Below are 16081 nucleotides of genomic sequence, written 5' to 3'. Positions count from 1 at the left end.
CTTTTTTTTTTTTTTTTTTTTTTTTTTTGTGGTACGTGGGCCTCTCACTGTTGTGGCCTCTCCCGTTGCGGAGCACAGGCTCCAGACGTGCAGGCTCAGCGGCCATGGCTCACGGGCCCAGCCGCTCCGCGGCATGTGGGATCTTCCCAGACCAGGGCATGAACCCGTGTCCCCTGCATCAGCAGGCAGACTCTCAACCACTGCGCCACCAGGGAAGCCCCATCCTCCCTTCTTTAAGTATCCCAGTTGGTCCTATCAAAGACACCTAAATAAAAACTTGCAAACAAATTGGAAGTAATCTCTTCTAATCACTTCTTCGTCGTGCTTATCTGGCCTCTCTTATGGGACTTGTTAGAATATATACATTCTGTACTTGGTACACATCTCGTTTCTGCTAGTAAAGAAGCTCAGTGAGATCAGGGACTCAACTTTGTTTTCTTACATTGCCTAAGATAGTGCTTAGCCAAGAGTAGGCACAAAGTAAATATTCCTTGAATTGAACTGAAAAGGTAATCAATCTGTCATGAAATCTGTAGAGGATTTTGATGACTAGGTATTGATGTCATAGGTTTTTAGTGGAGGAGATGGGAATACACATAGCTAACTTTGTTAAAGGTTAGCTGTAACACTGAGAAAAGTACAAAGTTTTGGGGGAGTTATGGAGAGGGAGAGAGCTGAGTAAAGCAAATCTGAAATGGAGAGCTTGTCAATTTACTGGGCCTTGAAAATGGGTTAGAAGCTTGAGAGCCAGAGATTTGGAGAGAGCATTCTAGTGAGGAGGAAACTGTACAAGCAAAAAGCTACCGAGGTGGGAGACTACAAGACTTGCCCGTGAATAATGATCAGCTCTACCAAGGCAGGGATAGAGGAACCCTTGGAGGTTTTTATGGAAGAGAGTGACGTGATCAGCTCTAGGAACAGGGGAGGCAGTGATGGAACAGAAGAGATAAAATTTGAAAGACGGCATAGAGGTAGACTTGGTAGAGTGTGGTGAACACTTGAAGGTGAGGGACTGTAGGCAGGCGTCATCAGCTGTAGGGCTTCTCATCTGGTTGACTGGGAGGTGGTGTTGTGGAAGCAGGGAGCACAGGAGGAGAAGAGGGGGAAGACAGGAAGCTTAGTTTTGGTCATGGATAGTTTGAGATACCTAAGGTATAACTGTACGAGTTATCTACCAGCTAGTGGGCGATATAAGCCTGGATCTCAGGAGAGTTTTTTTTTTTTAATCTTTCTTTTTAAATATTTATTTATTTATTTTTGGCTGCATTGGTCTTTGTTGCTGCGCACGGGCTTTCTCTAGTTGGGGCGAGTGGGGGCTGCTCTTCGTTGCGGTGCGCGGGCTTCTCATTGCGGTGGTTTCTCTTGTTGCAGAGCACGGGCTCTAGGCATGCAGGCTTCAATAGTTGTGGCATGCAGGCTCAGTAGTTGTGGCTCGCAGGCTGTAGAGCACAGGCTCAGTAGTTGTGGCGCACAGGCTTAGTTGCTCTGCGGCATGTGGCATCTTCCCGGACCAGGGTTCGAACCCGTGTCTCCTGCACTGGCAGGTGGATTCTAACCACTGCGCCACCAGGGAAGTCCCTTGGGAGAGTTTTAAAGCTGAATATACAGACTTTTGATTCATCAACTCATGGGACTGGATAAAATAAATAGTCGCGAAAGTAGAGTTTTAGAGTGAGAGGAGGAGAGAAAGGCCAGGAGCAGAATTTCAAGATTAGTTGGAAGAACAGAAGAGCTGGGGGAGGAGTGGTGTACAGAAGTAGAATAACAGGGCAGAGTGTTGCTTCTGAAGCCAAAGAAGGAGAAAGTGTAGAGAAAGAGGGATGGTCAGATGCTACTGATAGATCAAGCAAATAGAATGCGGACTAAGGGTTAGGCAATTTGGAGATCATGGGGGACTTCAGAGGATAATTTCAGTAAGGAAGTGGGTCAGTAGCTTGATTAGATTGAAGAATAATTGTGTTCTAAGCAGTGAAACAGCAAGATTATTATTTCATGAAATGTAAAGATGAAGGGAAAGAAAGTTATAGATACTAATTTGTGGAGAGAGGGGCAAAGAAAGGTTTTGTTTAGAGTGAGGGTGGGAATTCAGAGGAGAAGGAAAATTGAAGGAATGAGAGACTATAGTGAAGAAAAGTTCCAGAAGAGGTACAGTAAATGTGATTAAATGCAGATGTGCGCAGTGTAGCCTTAAAGTGGTTAGAGGGGCACTTAAAATCTAAAACAGGAAGAAAGCGAATAACCATCTCGTAAGTATTGTGCTGTGAAAATCCTCACGTGTTTGATACGTGTTAACACATGCATCTTTCTTGCTAGGCGGCAGCAGTTGCCCTTTCCTCCCTGATTCATGCTTTGGATGAATTGGACATGGTGGCCGTAGTTCGATATGCTTATGACAGAAGAGCTAATCCTCAAGTTGGCGTGGCTTTTCCTTATATCAGGGACGCCTATGAGGTAAACCTGAAAGTCTTTTATTCATATTAATTTTTTTCCCTTCAGTTCTTTTATAAACAATGCTTCTCAACTGTTAACGTGCATGAGAATTACTTGGCGGATCTTGTTAAAATGCAGTTTCTGATTTTGTAGGTCTGGGGTGGGGTCCTGAGATTCTGCATTTCTCACCAACTCCCACGTAATGCTGTTGCTGCTGGTCTGTGAACCACACTTTCAGATGCAGTGAAAGGACATGAATTATAAGAGGATGCAAAGAGCTTCTTATTAAATCAAATCAGTAAACGTTAACCGTGATCTTCTGTTTGCCCAGTCCAGGGACCTTCTCTCCATTCTCATCCTTCTTGACTTCTCAGAATCTAAAGGGAGTACAGATTACCTCCCTTTCTACAACAGCCTTTAGTGTGGATAAAGGTTGAGGGTGTGATTTTCTTGTGATCCTGGTGAAGTTCCGTTTTCCTAGGGCTCTCCTGTTTAAAATACAGGTCTAGATCCCTCGCCGTTTCCCGTTTCTCAGAGAACTCACTGTAGCAGAAATGGAACGAGAAGGCAGATATCTTGACTTCCACATCAGCTTGCCAGTCACCTTGACTCTCTCATTTGTTTTGTTGGTCATGCATTTTGTAGGTATTCTTTGATAGTCTTTCTTTTAAGCGTTTCTTTTATGTTTAATATTCTTTGTACTGTTTGCAGTTGTGTACAGCTAATCACAGAAATCGGAACACTTTATTCTCCATGTCCCAGACTTGAGCCGTCTGATTTTTGAAATCCTTTTGTTGTGCCACTTTCACAGTGTTTGAGATCAACTTTAAATTTTTTCCATTAATTCGGTTGTTTCTGTTTTTACCTCCACTCTTTCTCATTAGTGTTTAGTGTACGTACAGCTGCCTTTCATGGAAGACTTGCGGCAGTACATGTTTTCATCCTTGAAAAATAATAGGAAATGCACTCCCACAGGTGAGTTTATTTCCATTTTGCTCACTGATTGTCTCTAAACACAGATTGTTTTGGGGAAATCACCTGCCTTTAGTCATGGTTTGGGGCTAGGATTTCACAGGGTGGAGTTACAGTTGACCCTTGAACAACGAAGAGGTTAGGGGCACCACTCCCCCCAGTCGAAAGTCCACGTATAGCTTTACAGTTGGCCCTCGGTATCCATGCTTCTGTATCTGCAGATTCAACCAATCTCAGATTGTGTAGTAATGTACATATATACTTATAATCCACATATAAGTGTATCTAAGCAGTTCAAACCCACGTTGTTCAAGGGTCAACTGTAGTTGGATTCCAGTCACACTCATATATGGTAATGATGAAGGTGATTTTTTTCCAATAGCAGGGATAGGTTTGCTCCAAACATTGTCTAGTTTCCCCCTTCTGACTTAGAGCTTGTATCTGGGGAGCAGCTTGCTGGAAATGGATGTACATTCTTTAATTGTGAGCAGAAGGTTTGCCCTCTACTGAAGTGAACTGACATGTGGTATCAAACCTGTGACTAGTGTCCTATGTAAAATATGATGTAACTTTAACCAGAAAGTGACAGTGCTGTAGATGCCCTTTTCTCTTTGCCCTTTCTTCACAGTTTACATTATCAGTGCAAGTCCTGTTCCAGGAGTTACTGGGAGCTTAACGAGAAGAGGTCTTTATTAAGCATCTGGCTGCAAATGTCAGGGTGCTACCCAGAGTGATTCTCACACACACAGATCCTGTCTTCCAGAAATCTCACAGTTTACGACAGTTATCGTAAGATATACCAGTGGGCTGAATGTAGAGAACATACCAAAAAGAACACAGAATGATGAGTAGATGTTTTAGTTGACAAGTTGAAATCTGCATCAGTGTAGGATTAGGGAATTGTGCGGTGAGTCTCAGAACTGGGTGCCCTCTGTACATTGGGAGCAGTGTGCAGGGCAAAAGCTAAGAATCAAATGGGCCCCTAGGGCTTGTATCTTTACCTTCCAGAAATGAGTCTCTCTGCATCACGTGGAACCAGGCATGGACTTGAATGTGTAGAGGGTGCCAGCGTGTTACAGTATTCTGTCTCTTCCTCTTGGTGATTCCAAACTTTAAATGAGAAGAACATTTAAAGAAGAGAACTTTGTTGAGAGATTACCTTATAGATATAAATCACTCAGGATCTAAAACATTAAGTATTTTTCTATCTGTTGCTTTATATTGTGTGAGTTCTGTGACATTTTTGTTTGCATTTGCTCCATTGGAAAAACGGATCATTAAAATTGTTTGGCATATTTCCCAGGTCAGCATTTATGTAGGGGTGTGTAATGCCAGCATAGTCTGGCCTGATACTAGCCTGTCATAGCAGATGGAAATCACCAAATATTCACCCACACAGGTACCACCTGCTTCCTATTACCGGGTGGACCCTGCAGTAGTCAGCTTGAGATGGTGCCTGAAACCTCCCTTGGAAACTCCAAAAATGGGATAGAAATGTCTCATGATAAATATCTGTATGCTCGTTCATTTTGTAGTAGCTGTCCAAAAGGGATATTTGAAAAGGTGAAGAATAGAAGCATAATGAACTTTTAGGAACTGCTTACTCTTTTCTGCCTTTTGCCTAGTGACTGTGAATGATCCCAAAATAGCACTTCGGTTTTAATAGCTGAACTGCCATATGAATCAGCAGAATGAAAGTTACACGTGGCAGTTTAGGTAGAAGCATTTTTGGGAGAGTTGCCTTTCATCCACATTGCTTTGGGCTGTGTTGTTTTCACTGAGTTGGTAGATTTTTATCGGGGAGAACTTGCTTCCTATCTGGTATTAGACATAAAGAAGAGGACGTCATGTTTCTGCTCTCGAGGATCCTTAGAATTTGAATGGAGTGGGGTAAGACATGTATGCAGGACTTTTTTCCAAAGAAGACATACATACGCGTGGCCAACAGACACATGAAAAGATGCTCAGCATCACTAATCATTAGGGAAGTGCAAATTAAAACCACACCTGTCAGAATAGCTATCATCAAAAAGACAACAAATAACATGTGTTTGCAAGGATGTGGAGAAAAGGGAACCCTTGAGCACTGTTGTTGGAAGGTAAATTGGTACAACCACTATGGAAAACAGTATGGAAGTTTCCCAAAAAATTAAAAAATAGAACTACCATATGATCCAGCAGTTCTACTTCTGGGTATTTTCCCAAAGAAAACAAAAAGACGAACTCAAAAAGATATATGCATGCCTATGTTCATTGCCACATTATTTACAGTAGCCAAGTTATGGGAGCAACCTAAGTGTCCGTCAATAAATGAATGGACAAAGAAGATGTGATACACATACACACACACACACACACACACACACACAATGGAGTATTACTTAGCCATAAAAAAGAATGAAATCTTGCCATTTGCCACAACATGGATGGACCTAGAAGGTATTATTCTAGGTGAAATAAGTCCGACAGGGAAAGACAAATACCATATGATTTCACTTAAATGTGGAATCTAAAAAACAAAACGAATGAACAAATAAAACAGAAACAGACTCTTAGATACAGAGAACAAACTGGGGGGTTGCTAGAGTGGAGTGGAGTAAGGGGATGAGTGAAATAGGTGAGGGGGATTAAGAGGTACCAACTTCTAGTTATAAATAAGTCACAGGAATAAAATGTACAGCATGGGGAATATAGTCTATAATATTGTAATAACTTTGTATGGTGACAGATGGTAACTAGACTTATCATGTTGGTCATTTTGTAATGTATAGAAATATTGAATCACTACGTTGTACACCTGGAACTAACGTAGTGTTGTAGATCAATTATACTTCAATTAAAAAAAAGATTGAAAAAAAAGACATGCACACAGGTCTGTGTGATTAGTTTCGTGAGGTTTGTGAGAGAAACTCATTCATTGTGAAAGAACTCATTCTGACTTGGGGAAACTAAAGGAATCCACTCACTCTGATCCAATGGCGTCTTCCTGTTAAGTTGGTATACTCTGATACAGGTAATGTTAAATCCTTATAAAGCTAATGCTTCATTTCCAAAGGCATTTTCCTTTTCTTTTTTAATGTTATTCTCCTTTGCCAGTTACCAGTTTTTTTAATGTCAACTCAATGAATACTGAGTATTTTGAATTAGCATATGGAAAGTGGGTTTTGTATGGCTCTGGTGCATTTTTCTTGAACAAACTCTTTTGCTTTTGATAGGATATTCCACTATCAAAAGTTCATTAGAGCTGGGAAGTACCTAAAAGACTAGCTACTCTAAATAGCTCTCTTTGCAAATAAGAAAACCGAGGCTCAAGTAAAGAAATGATTTGCATAACTAGAGAGTATTTTTGGCAGGGCCAGGACTGAATATCCTGCCAGTATTGCTGTGAATATCTGTGAATGGAAAGCATTTGTTTTGGAGACTAATGGAGGTAATCATTATTTCCTTTTGCTGCTCTGTTTATCCTTGTCTTAGAGGCGCAGTTGAGTGCTGTTGATGCTTTGATTGACTCCATGAGCTTGGTAAAGAAAGACGAAGAGGAGGGCACCATTGAAGACTTATTTCCAACCAGCAAAATCCCAAATCCTCAATTTCAGAGATTATTTCAGGTGAGAGAGGAAAGGTGAACCAGTCATACCTTTTTTAGATGAAAGAGAGCTAAGTGAGAAGTTAGGGTAATTGGCTGGTCCCAATCAAACTGAGGGCTCAGTTGCTCTGTCTATTTAATGGAAGAATAACACTTTTCTCTACCTACTGAAAAAAGATTAAAAAAATACTCTGAGCTTTTAGAAAGAAAGAAGTAAAGTTAGGATGTTTTAAATTTTTTTTCTGGGAGAAGGCTAGATTTTTTTTTTTTTAACAGGAGGGCTAAATAAAAAGCAGATTCTTCTTTTATGCTTTTTACTGGGTTTCTTCCTCTGTTTTATGTGAATGAGACTTTTCCTTGTTTTTTTTTTTTTTAATATCCAAATAGGAGGGGGGTTTTTATGAACTGTGTAATATGTAACCATTATTAGGGAAGAAGTGTTAGAGGTCAGAGAGGTTATAGTATGAACTTATTAAAGAGTAGCTAAAATAAAGAAAAATATAAAATATAAATTTCTGAGTCTTGGTACAAAGGAACTAGAAGATGGACATTGGATTAAGGGAAGCTGGGTAACTTGACAAGAGAGCTGATTTGTGTGAAGGAAGGGGAGGGATGGACCAAGGATGAAGTGGTAGGGCTATCCCAACCCTGGAATAACCTGGTGAAAGCAGGACATAAGCTTCTCTGAACCCCACAAAGGTGAAAAAAATCACAAGCAGCTTTGCCAGGCAAACTTTTCCCCTCAGGGAATGGAGGGCCTACTGCTGTGGCAGGTGGGGGGAGGCGGGGAGGTGGGAAAGGAGGCTGCATGTTGGGGAGTTCCTTGATTGCCCCTTTTGACTCATTTCTCAAAGCATCCTTAACTAACTCAAGTCCGTGTTAGGGCCTGTTGTGATTTTGAGGGATCTTCTACTCAGAAGAAACTGCCTGGTTTTTTGATGTTTGTAATTTAAAAAAAAATCTTTTTTTCTAAAATCAGAACTATGAAGATTAACAGGTCAAGACCTGACTCAGTGAATACTTTCATATTCTAAGTGTAATCAAGTATAAATTACTTGTATACATTTCTTTGCGGTTTTTGACAAGTAGACTTCAAGACCTGAAGGCCTTTGCCATTTGTAGAGAAGGGAGGAGCAGACTAGTTGGTGTGGAAACCTTGCAAAAACAGGTCACTATGGTGAAAAGTAGAAACTTCTAATACTTGGCAGATACCAAGGGTAGGTACTATTATCTTCAACAAATATTTGTTGTATTAATGAACAGATGCAAACCATAAGCGCAGGCATTGTTATCTTTTTTCATTATTATCTTTTAAAGCTTTAAGAACTGGCAACTTTGATTTTTACAACCTATCAACTTTGTTTTCTTTTGTAGGGGAGAGTTTTTCTTTTTTTTCTTTTTTTCTTTTATTTTTTTTTAACACCTTTTTTGGAGTATGATTGCTTTACAATGTTGTGTTAGTTTCTGCTGTGTAGCAAAGTGAATCACCTATATGTATACATATATCCCCATATCCCCTCCCTCTTGCGTCTCCCTCTCACCCTCCCTATGTCACCCATCTAGGTGGTCACAAAGCACCTAGCGAGCTGATCTGCCTATGTGATGCAGCTGCTTCCCACTAGCTATGTATTTTACATTTGGTAGTGTATATATGTCAGCGCTACTCCCTCACTTCGTCCCAGCTTACCCTTCCCCATCCCTGTGTCCTCAAGTCCGTTCTCTACATCTGCATCTTTATTCCTGTCCTGTCTGTAGGTTCATCAGAACCATTTTTAATTTTTAGATGCCATATATATGTGTTAGCATGCAGTATGTGTTTTTCTCCTTCTGACTTACTTCACTCCGTGTGACAGACTCTAGGTCCATCCACCTCACTACAAATAACTCAATTTCGTTTCTTTTTATGGCTGAGTAATACTCCGTTGTATATATGTGCCACATCTTCTTTATCCATTCATCTGTCAATGGACCCTTAGGTTGCTTCCATGTCCTGGCTATTGTAAATAGTGCTGCAGTGAACATCGTGGTACATGACTCTTTTTGAATTATTGCTTTCTCAGGGTATATGCCCAGTAGTGGGATTGCTGGGTCATGTGGTAGTTCTATTTTTAGTTTTTTTAAGGAAACTCCATACTGTTTTCCATATTGGCTGTATCAATTTACATTCCCACCAACAGTGCAGGAAGGTTCCCTTTTTTCCACACCATCTCCAGCATTTATTGTTTGTAGGTTTTTTGATGATGGCCATTCTGACTGGTATGAGATGATACCTCATTATAGTTTAGATTTGCATTTCTCTAATAATTAGTGGTATTGAGCATCCTTTCATGTGTTTGTTGGCAATCTATATATCTTCTTTAGGGAAATGTCTGTTTAGGTCCTCTGCCTGTTTTTGGATCAGGTTGTTTTTTTATATTGAGCTGGATGAGCTGCTTGTATATTTTGGAGATTAATCCTTTGTCAGTTCCTTCGTTTGCAAGTATTTTCTCCCATTCTGAGGGTTGTCTTCTCGTCTTTATGGTTTCCTCTGCTGTGCAAAAGCTTTTGAGTTTCCTTATGTCCCATTTGTTTATTTTTGTTTTTATTTCCATTTCTCTAGGTGGTGGGTTGAAAAGGATCTTGCTGTGATTTATGTCATAAAGTGTTCTGCCTATGTTTTCCTCTAAGAGTATTATACTGTCTGGCCTTACATTTAGGTCTTTAATCCATTTTGAGTTTATTTTTGAGTATGGCGTTAGGGAGTGTTCTAATTTCATTCTTTGACATGTAGCTCTCCAGTTTTCCCAGCACCACTGATTGAAGAGGCTGTCTTTTTTCTCCATTGTATATTCTTGCCTCCTTTATCAAGGATAAGGTGACCCTATGTGTGTGGGTTTATCTCTGGGCTTTTTATCCTGTTCCATTCATCTATATTTCAGTTTTTGTGCCCGTCCCATACTGTCTTGATTACTGTAGCTTGGTAGTATAGTCTGAAGTCCTGGAGCCTGATTCCTCCAGCTCTGTTTTTCTTTCTTAAGATTGCTTTGGCTATTTGGGGTCTTTTGTGTTTCCATACAAATTGTGAAATTTTTTGTTCTAGTTCTGTGAAAAATGCCATTGGTAGTTTGATAGGGACACACTGAATCTGTAGATTGCTTTGGGGAGTATAGTCATTTTCACAATATTGATTCTTCCAATCCAGGAACATGGTATATCTCTCCATCTGTTTGTATTGTCTTTTTTTTTTCTCTTTAAAAACTTTAGTGGGCTTCCCTGGTGGTGCAGTGGTTGAGAGTCTGCCTGCTGATGCAGGGGACACGGGTTCGTGCCCCGCTCTGGGAGGATCCCACATGCCGCGGAGCGGCTGGGCCCATGAGCCATGGCTGCTGAGCCTGTGCGTCCGGAGCCTGTGCTCCGCAACGGGAGAGGCCACAACAGTGAGAGGCCCACGTACCGCAAAAAAAAAAAAAAAAAAACTTTAGCAAAATTTATTTGCATACAGAGTGCTCATTAAACTTTTTTTTTATTTTTTCATTAAAACAGTCCACACCCTTTGTTGACACTGGTTTCTGTTGTTCTAAGTACTTGAAAACAACAAATGGCATTTTCTTAATTAAGAGAATTTTTATTAACACAAGTTGCCTTTGCATGTACAGTCCAGTTTATTGAGGTTTTGTCCTGCGTAGGCTCAGAGTCGGAAGGTCTAATGTTCTGCCTCCTGGCAGGGAAGATGTTTGTATCCTCTTTAATTTCTTTCATCAGTGTCTTATAGTTTTCTGCATACAGGTCTTTTGTCTCCTTAGATAGGTTTATTCCTAGGTATTTTATTCTTTTTGTTGCAGTGGTAAATGGGATTGTTTCCTTAATTTCTCTTTCTGATTTTTCATTATTAGTGTATGAGAATGCAAGAGATTTCTGTGCATTAATTTTGTATCCTTCCACTTTAACAAATTCATTGATTAGCTCTAGTAGTTATCTGGTAGCATCTTTAGGATTCTCTATGTATAGTATCATGTCATCTGCAAACAGTGACAGTTTTACTTCTCGTTTTCCAATTTGGATTCCTTTTATTTCTTTTTCTTCTCTGATTGCTGTGGCTAAAGCTTCCAAAACTATGTTAAATAATAGTGGTGAGAGTGGGCAACCTTGTCTTGTTCCTGATCTTAGAGGAAATGGGTTCAGTTTTTCACCACTGAAAATGATGTTGGCTGCGGGTTTGTCATATATGGCCTTTATTATGTTGAGGTAGTTTCCCTCTATACCTACTTTCTGGAGAGTTTTTATCACAAATAGGTGTTGAATTTTGTTGAAAGCTTTTTCTGCATCTATTGAGATGATCATATGGTTTTTCTCCTTCAATTTGTTAATATGGTGTATCACATTGATTGATTTGCATATACTGAAGAATCCTTGCATTCCTGGGATAAACCCCACTTGATCATGGTGGATGATCCTTTTAATGTGCTGTTGGATTCTGTTTGCTGGTATTTTGTTGAGAATTTTTACATCTGTGTTCATCAGTGATATTGGCCTGTAGTTTTCTTTTTTTTGTGACATCTTTGTCTGGTTTTGGTATCAGGGTGATGGTGACCTTGTAGGATGAGTTTGGGAGTGTTCCTCCCTCTGCTGTATTTTGGAAGAGTTTGAGAAGGATAGGTGTTAGCTCTTCTCTATATGTTTGATAGAATTCTCCTGCGAAGCCATCTGGTCCTGGGCTTTTGTTTGTTGGAAGATTTTTAATCACAGTTTCAATTTCAGTGCTTGTGATTGGTCTGTTTATATTTTCTGTTTCTTCCTGGTTCAGTCTCGGAAGGTTGTACTTTTCTAAGATTTTGTCCATTTCTTCCAGGTTGTCCATTTTATTGGCATATAGTTGCTTGTAGTAATCTCATGATCCTTTGTATTTCTGCAGTGTCAGTTGTTACTTCTTCATTTCTAATTCTATTGATTTGAGTCTTCTCCCTCTTTTTATTGGTGAGTCTGGCTAATGGTTTATCAATTTTGTTTATCTTCTCAAAGAACCAGTTTTAGTTTTATTGATCTTTGCTATCATTTCCTTCATTTCTTGTTCATTTCTTTCTGATCTGATCTTTATGATTTCTATCCTTCTGCTTACTTTGGGTTTTTTTTGTTCTTCTTTCTCTAATTACTTTAGGTGTAGCGTTAGGTTTTTTGAGATGTTTCTTATTTCTTGAGGTAGGATTGTATTGCTATAAACTTCCCTCTTAGAACTGCTTTTGCTGCATCCCATAGGTTTTGGGTCATTGTGTTTTCATTGTCATTTGTTTCTAGGTATCTCTTGATTTCCTCTTTGATTTCTTCAGTGATCTCTTGGTTATTTAGTAGTGTATTGTTTAGCCTCCATGTGTTTGTATTTTTTACAGTTTTTTTTTCCTGTAATTTATGTCTAGTCTCATAGCAGTGTGGTCGGAAAAGATACTTGATACGATTTCAATTTTCTTAAATTTACCAAGGCTTGATTTGTGACGCAACATATGATCTGTCCTGGAGAATGTTCCATGAGCACTTGAGAAGAGAGGGTATTCTGTTGTTTTTGGATGGAATGTCCTATAAACATCAGTTAAGTCCCTCTTGTTTAATGTGTCATTTAAAGCTTGTGTTTCCTTATTTATTTTCATTTTTGGTGATCTGTCCATTGGTGAAAGTGGGGTATTAAAGTCCCCCACTGTTATCGTGTTACTGTCGATTTCTCCTTTTATGGCTGTTAGCATTTGCCTTATGTATTAAGGTGCTCCTGTGTTGGGTGCATAAATATTTACAATTGTTATATCTTCTTCTTGGATTTATCCCTTGATCATTATGCAGTGTTCTTCTTTGTTTCTTGTAACAGTGTTTATTTTAAAGTCTATTTTGTCTGATATGAGAATTGCTGCTCCAGCTTTCTTTTGATTTCCATTTGCATGGAATATCTTTTTCCATCCCTTCACTTTCAGTCTGTATGTGTCCCTAGATCTGAAGTGAGTCTCTTGTAGACAGTATGTATATGGATCTTGTTTTTGCATCCATTGACCGTCTATGTCTTTTGGTTGGAGCATTTAATCCATTTACATTTAAGGTAATTATCGATATGTATGTTCCTGTTACCATTTCTTAATTGTTTTGGGTTTGTTTTTGTAGGTCTTTTCCTTCTCTTGTGTTTCCTGCCTAGAGAAGTTCCTTTAGCATTTGTTGTAAAGCTGGTTTGGTTATGCTGAATTCTCTTAGCTTTTGCTTGTCTGTAAAGGTTTTAATTTTTCCATCACATCTGAATAAGATCCTTGCTGGGTAGAGTAATCTTGGTTGTAGGTTTTTCCCTTTCATCACTTTAAATAGGTCCTTCTACTCCCTTGTGGCTTGCATAGTTTCTGCTGGAAGATCAGCTCTTAACCTTATGGGGATTCCCTTGTATGTTATTTGTTGCTTTTCCCTGCTGCTTTTAATATTTTTTCTTTGTATTTAACTTTTGATAGTTTGATTAATATGTGTCTTGGCATGTTTCTCCTTGGATTTATCCTGTATGGGACTCTCTGTGCTTCCTGGACTTGATTGACTATTTCCCCTCCCATGTTAGGGAAGTTTTCAACTATCATCTCTTCAAATAGTTTCTCAGACCCTTTCTTTTTCTCTTCTTCTCCTGAGACCACTATAATTCAAAGGTTGGTGCATCTTATGTTGTCCCAGAGGTGTTTGGGACTGTCCTGAATTCTTTTCATTTTTTTTTTCTTTATTCTGCTCTGCAGTAGTTATTTCCACTGTTTTATCTTCCAGGTCACTTATCCGTTCTTCTGCCTCAGTTATTCTGCTATTGACTCCTTCTAGAGAATTTTTAATTTTATTTATTGTGTTGTTCATCATTGTTTTTCTTCTGGGTCCATGTTAAACTTTTCTTCATTCTATTTCCAAGCGTTTGGATCATGTTTACTATCATTACTCTGAATTCTTTTTCTGGTAGACTGCCTATTTCCTCTTCATTTGTTTGGTCTCTTGGGTTTTTACCTTGCTCCTTCACCTGCTGTTTATTTCTCTGTCTTTTCATTTTGTTTAACTTACTGTGTTTGGGGGCTCCTTTTCACAGGCTGCAGGTTCGTAGTTCCCATTGTTTTTGGTGTCTGCCCCCAGTGGGTAAGGTTGGTTCAGTGGCTTGGGTAGGCTTCCTGGTGGAGGGAATTGGTGCCTGTGTTCTGTTGGGTGGGGCTGGATCTTATGTTTCTGGTGGGCAGGGCTGCGTCTGGTGGTGTGTTTTGGGGTGTCTGTGAACTTAGTATGATTTTAGGCAGCCTTTTTGCTAATGGGTGAGGTTGTTTTCCTGTCTTGCTAGTTGTTTGGCATGGGGCGTCCAGCGCTGGAGTTTGCTGGCCGCTAGGTGGAGCTGGGTCTTAGCATTGAGATGGAGATCTCTGGGAGAGCTCTGGTCGATTGATAATTACGTGGGGCTGGGAGGTCTCTGCTGGTCCAGTGTCCTGAACTCGGCTCTCCCACCTCAGAGGCTCAGGCCTGACACCAGACCGGAGCACCAAGACCCTGTCAGCCACACGGCTCAGAAGACAAGGGAGAAAAAAAGAAGGGAAAATCAATCAGTCAGTCAATCAATAAAATTTTTTTAATTATTAAAATAATAAAAAATAATTTAAATAAAGGAAGAGAGCAACCAAACCAATAAACAAATCCACCAGTGATAACAAGTGCTAAAGGCTAAACTAATGTAAACATAAAAATCAGAAACAAATCAGTTGCAGACAGAAAACCCAAGTCTGCAGTTGCTCCCAAAGTCCACCTCCTCAACTTGGGATGATTCGTTGTCTATTCAAGTATTCCACAGATGCAGCATACCTCAAGTTGACTGTGGAGATTTAATCCGCTGCTCCTGAGGCTGCTGGGAGAGATTTCCCTTTCTCTTCTCTGTTCGCACAGCTCCTGGGGTTCAGCTTTGGATTTGGCCCCACCTCTGTGTGTAGGTCGCCTTCAGGCATCTTTTCCCGCCCAGACAGGACGGGGTTAAAGCAGCGGCCGATTAGGGGGCTCTGGCTCACTCATGCCGGGGGGAGGGAGGGGCGCGGTAGTTATAATTGGAATGCGGGGTGAGCCTGCGGCGGCAGAGGCCAGTGTGACATTGCACCAGCCTGAGGCACGCCGTCTGTTCTCCCGGGTAAGTTGTCCCTGGGTCACGGGACCCTGGCAGTGGTAGGCTGCACAGGCTCCTGGGGGGTTGGGGGTGTGGATAGTGACCTGTGCTTGCACACGGGATTCTTGGTGGCTGCAGCAGCAGCGTTAGTGTTTCATGCCCATCTCTGGGGTCTCAGCTGACAGCCGCGGCTCACGCCCTTCTTTGGAGCTCGTTTAGGCGGTGCTCTGCCTTCTGTTGGCAGACGGGGAAGGAATCCCCTCTCCTCATGCTCCGCAAAACAACAGTTTCTTGCCTCTCCGGCAGGTGCAGACTTTTTCCCAGACTCCCACCCAGCTAGCTGTGGCGCACCAGCCCCCTTCAGGCTGTGTTCACGCCACCAACCCCAGTCCTCTCCCTGGGATCTGACCTCCGAAGCCGGAGCCTCAGCTCCTAGCCCCCGCCCGTCCCGGCGGGTGAGCAGACAAGCCTCTCGGGCTGGTGAGTGCTGGTCGGCACCGATCCTCTGTGCGGGAATCTCTCCACTTTGCTCTCTGCACCCCTGTTGCTGCGCTCTCCTCCGTGGCTCCGAAGCTTCCCCCCGTCTCTGCCAGTTTAGGGGCTTCCTAGTGTGTGGAAACCTTTCCTCCTTTACAGCCCCCTCCCACTGGTGCAGGTCCCGTCCCTATTCTTTTGTCTCTTTTTTTTTTTCTTTTGCCCTACCCAGGTACGTGGGGAGTTTCTTGCCTTTTGGGAGGTCTGAGGTCTTCTGCCAGCATTCAGTAGGTGTTCTGTAGGAGCTGTTCCACGTGTAGATGTATTTCTGATGTATTTGTGGGGAGGAGGGTGATCTCGCATCTTACTCCTCCGCCGTCTTGAAGGTCCCCCTCGGAGAGTTGTTAACATGGCCTGTCTGTATAAAGAAGTATCATTGCTAGGGTATGTATAAATTGAATTCACTTTTTCTAAAACAAATATTTATTGAGTACTAACAATGTAGCACGTGCTGGTGA

General features: G+C 41.1%; 1 protein-coding gene across 2 annotated transcripts in view; it reads left to right on the top strand.

Annotated features, from left to right (window-relative positions):
- XRCC5 (X-ray repair cross complementing 5) overlaps positions 1 to 16081 on the top strand; it is a 91741-nt gene that overhangs the window by 25699 nt on the left and 49961 nt on the right. For both annotated transcript variants that reach the window (XR_003793888.1, XM_029224958.1), the window contains exons 11-13: positions 2314 to 2451; positions 3315 to 3405; positions 6877 to 7010. Coding sequence is in view for 1 of the 2 variants with exons in the window: in XM_029224958.1 (XP_029080791.1) it covers positions 2314 to 2451; positions 3315 to 3405; positions 6877 to 7010 (363 nt within the window). In the remaining variant the exon portion in view is untranslated. The remainder of the gene's footprint in view (positions 1 to 2313; positions 2452 to 3314; positions 3406 to 6876; positions 7011 to 16081) is intronic.

Source organism: Monodon monoceros, unplaced genomic scaffold (genome assembly GCF_005190385.1).
Source record: "Monodon monoceros isolate NGI ecotype Baffin Bay Population unplaced genomic scaffold, NGI_Narwhal_1 Super_Scaffold_16, whole genome shotgun sequence".
In the NCBI taxonomy this organism is placed as follows: Eukaryota; Metazoa; Chordata; class Mammalia; order Artiodactyla; family Monodontidae; genus Monodon; species Monodon monoceros.
This window is presented reverse-complemented; position numbering and strand designations above follow the sequence as displayed.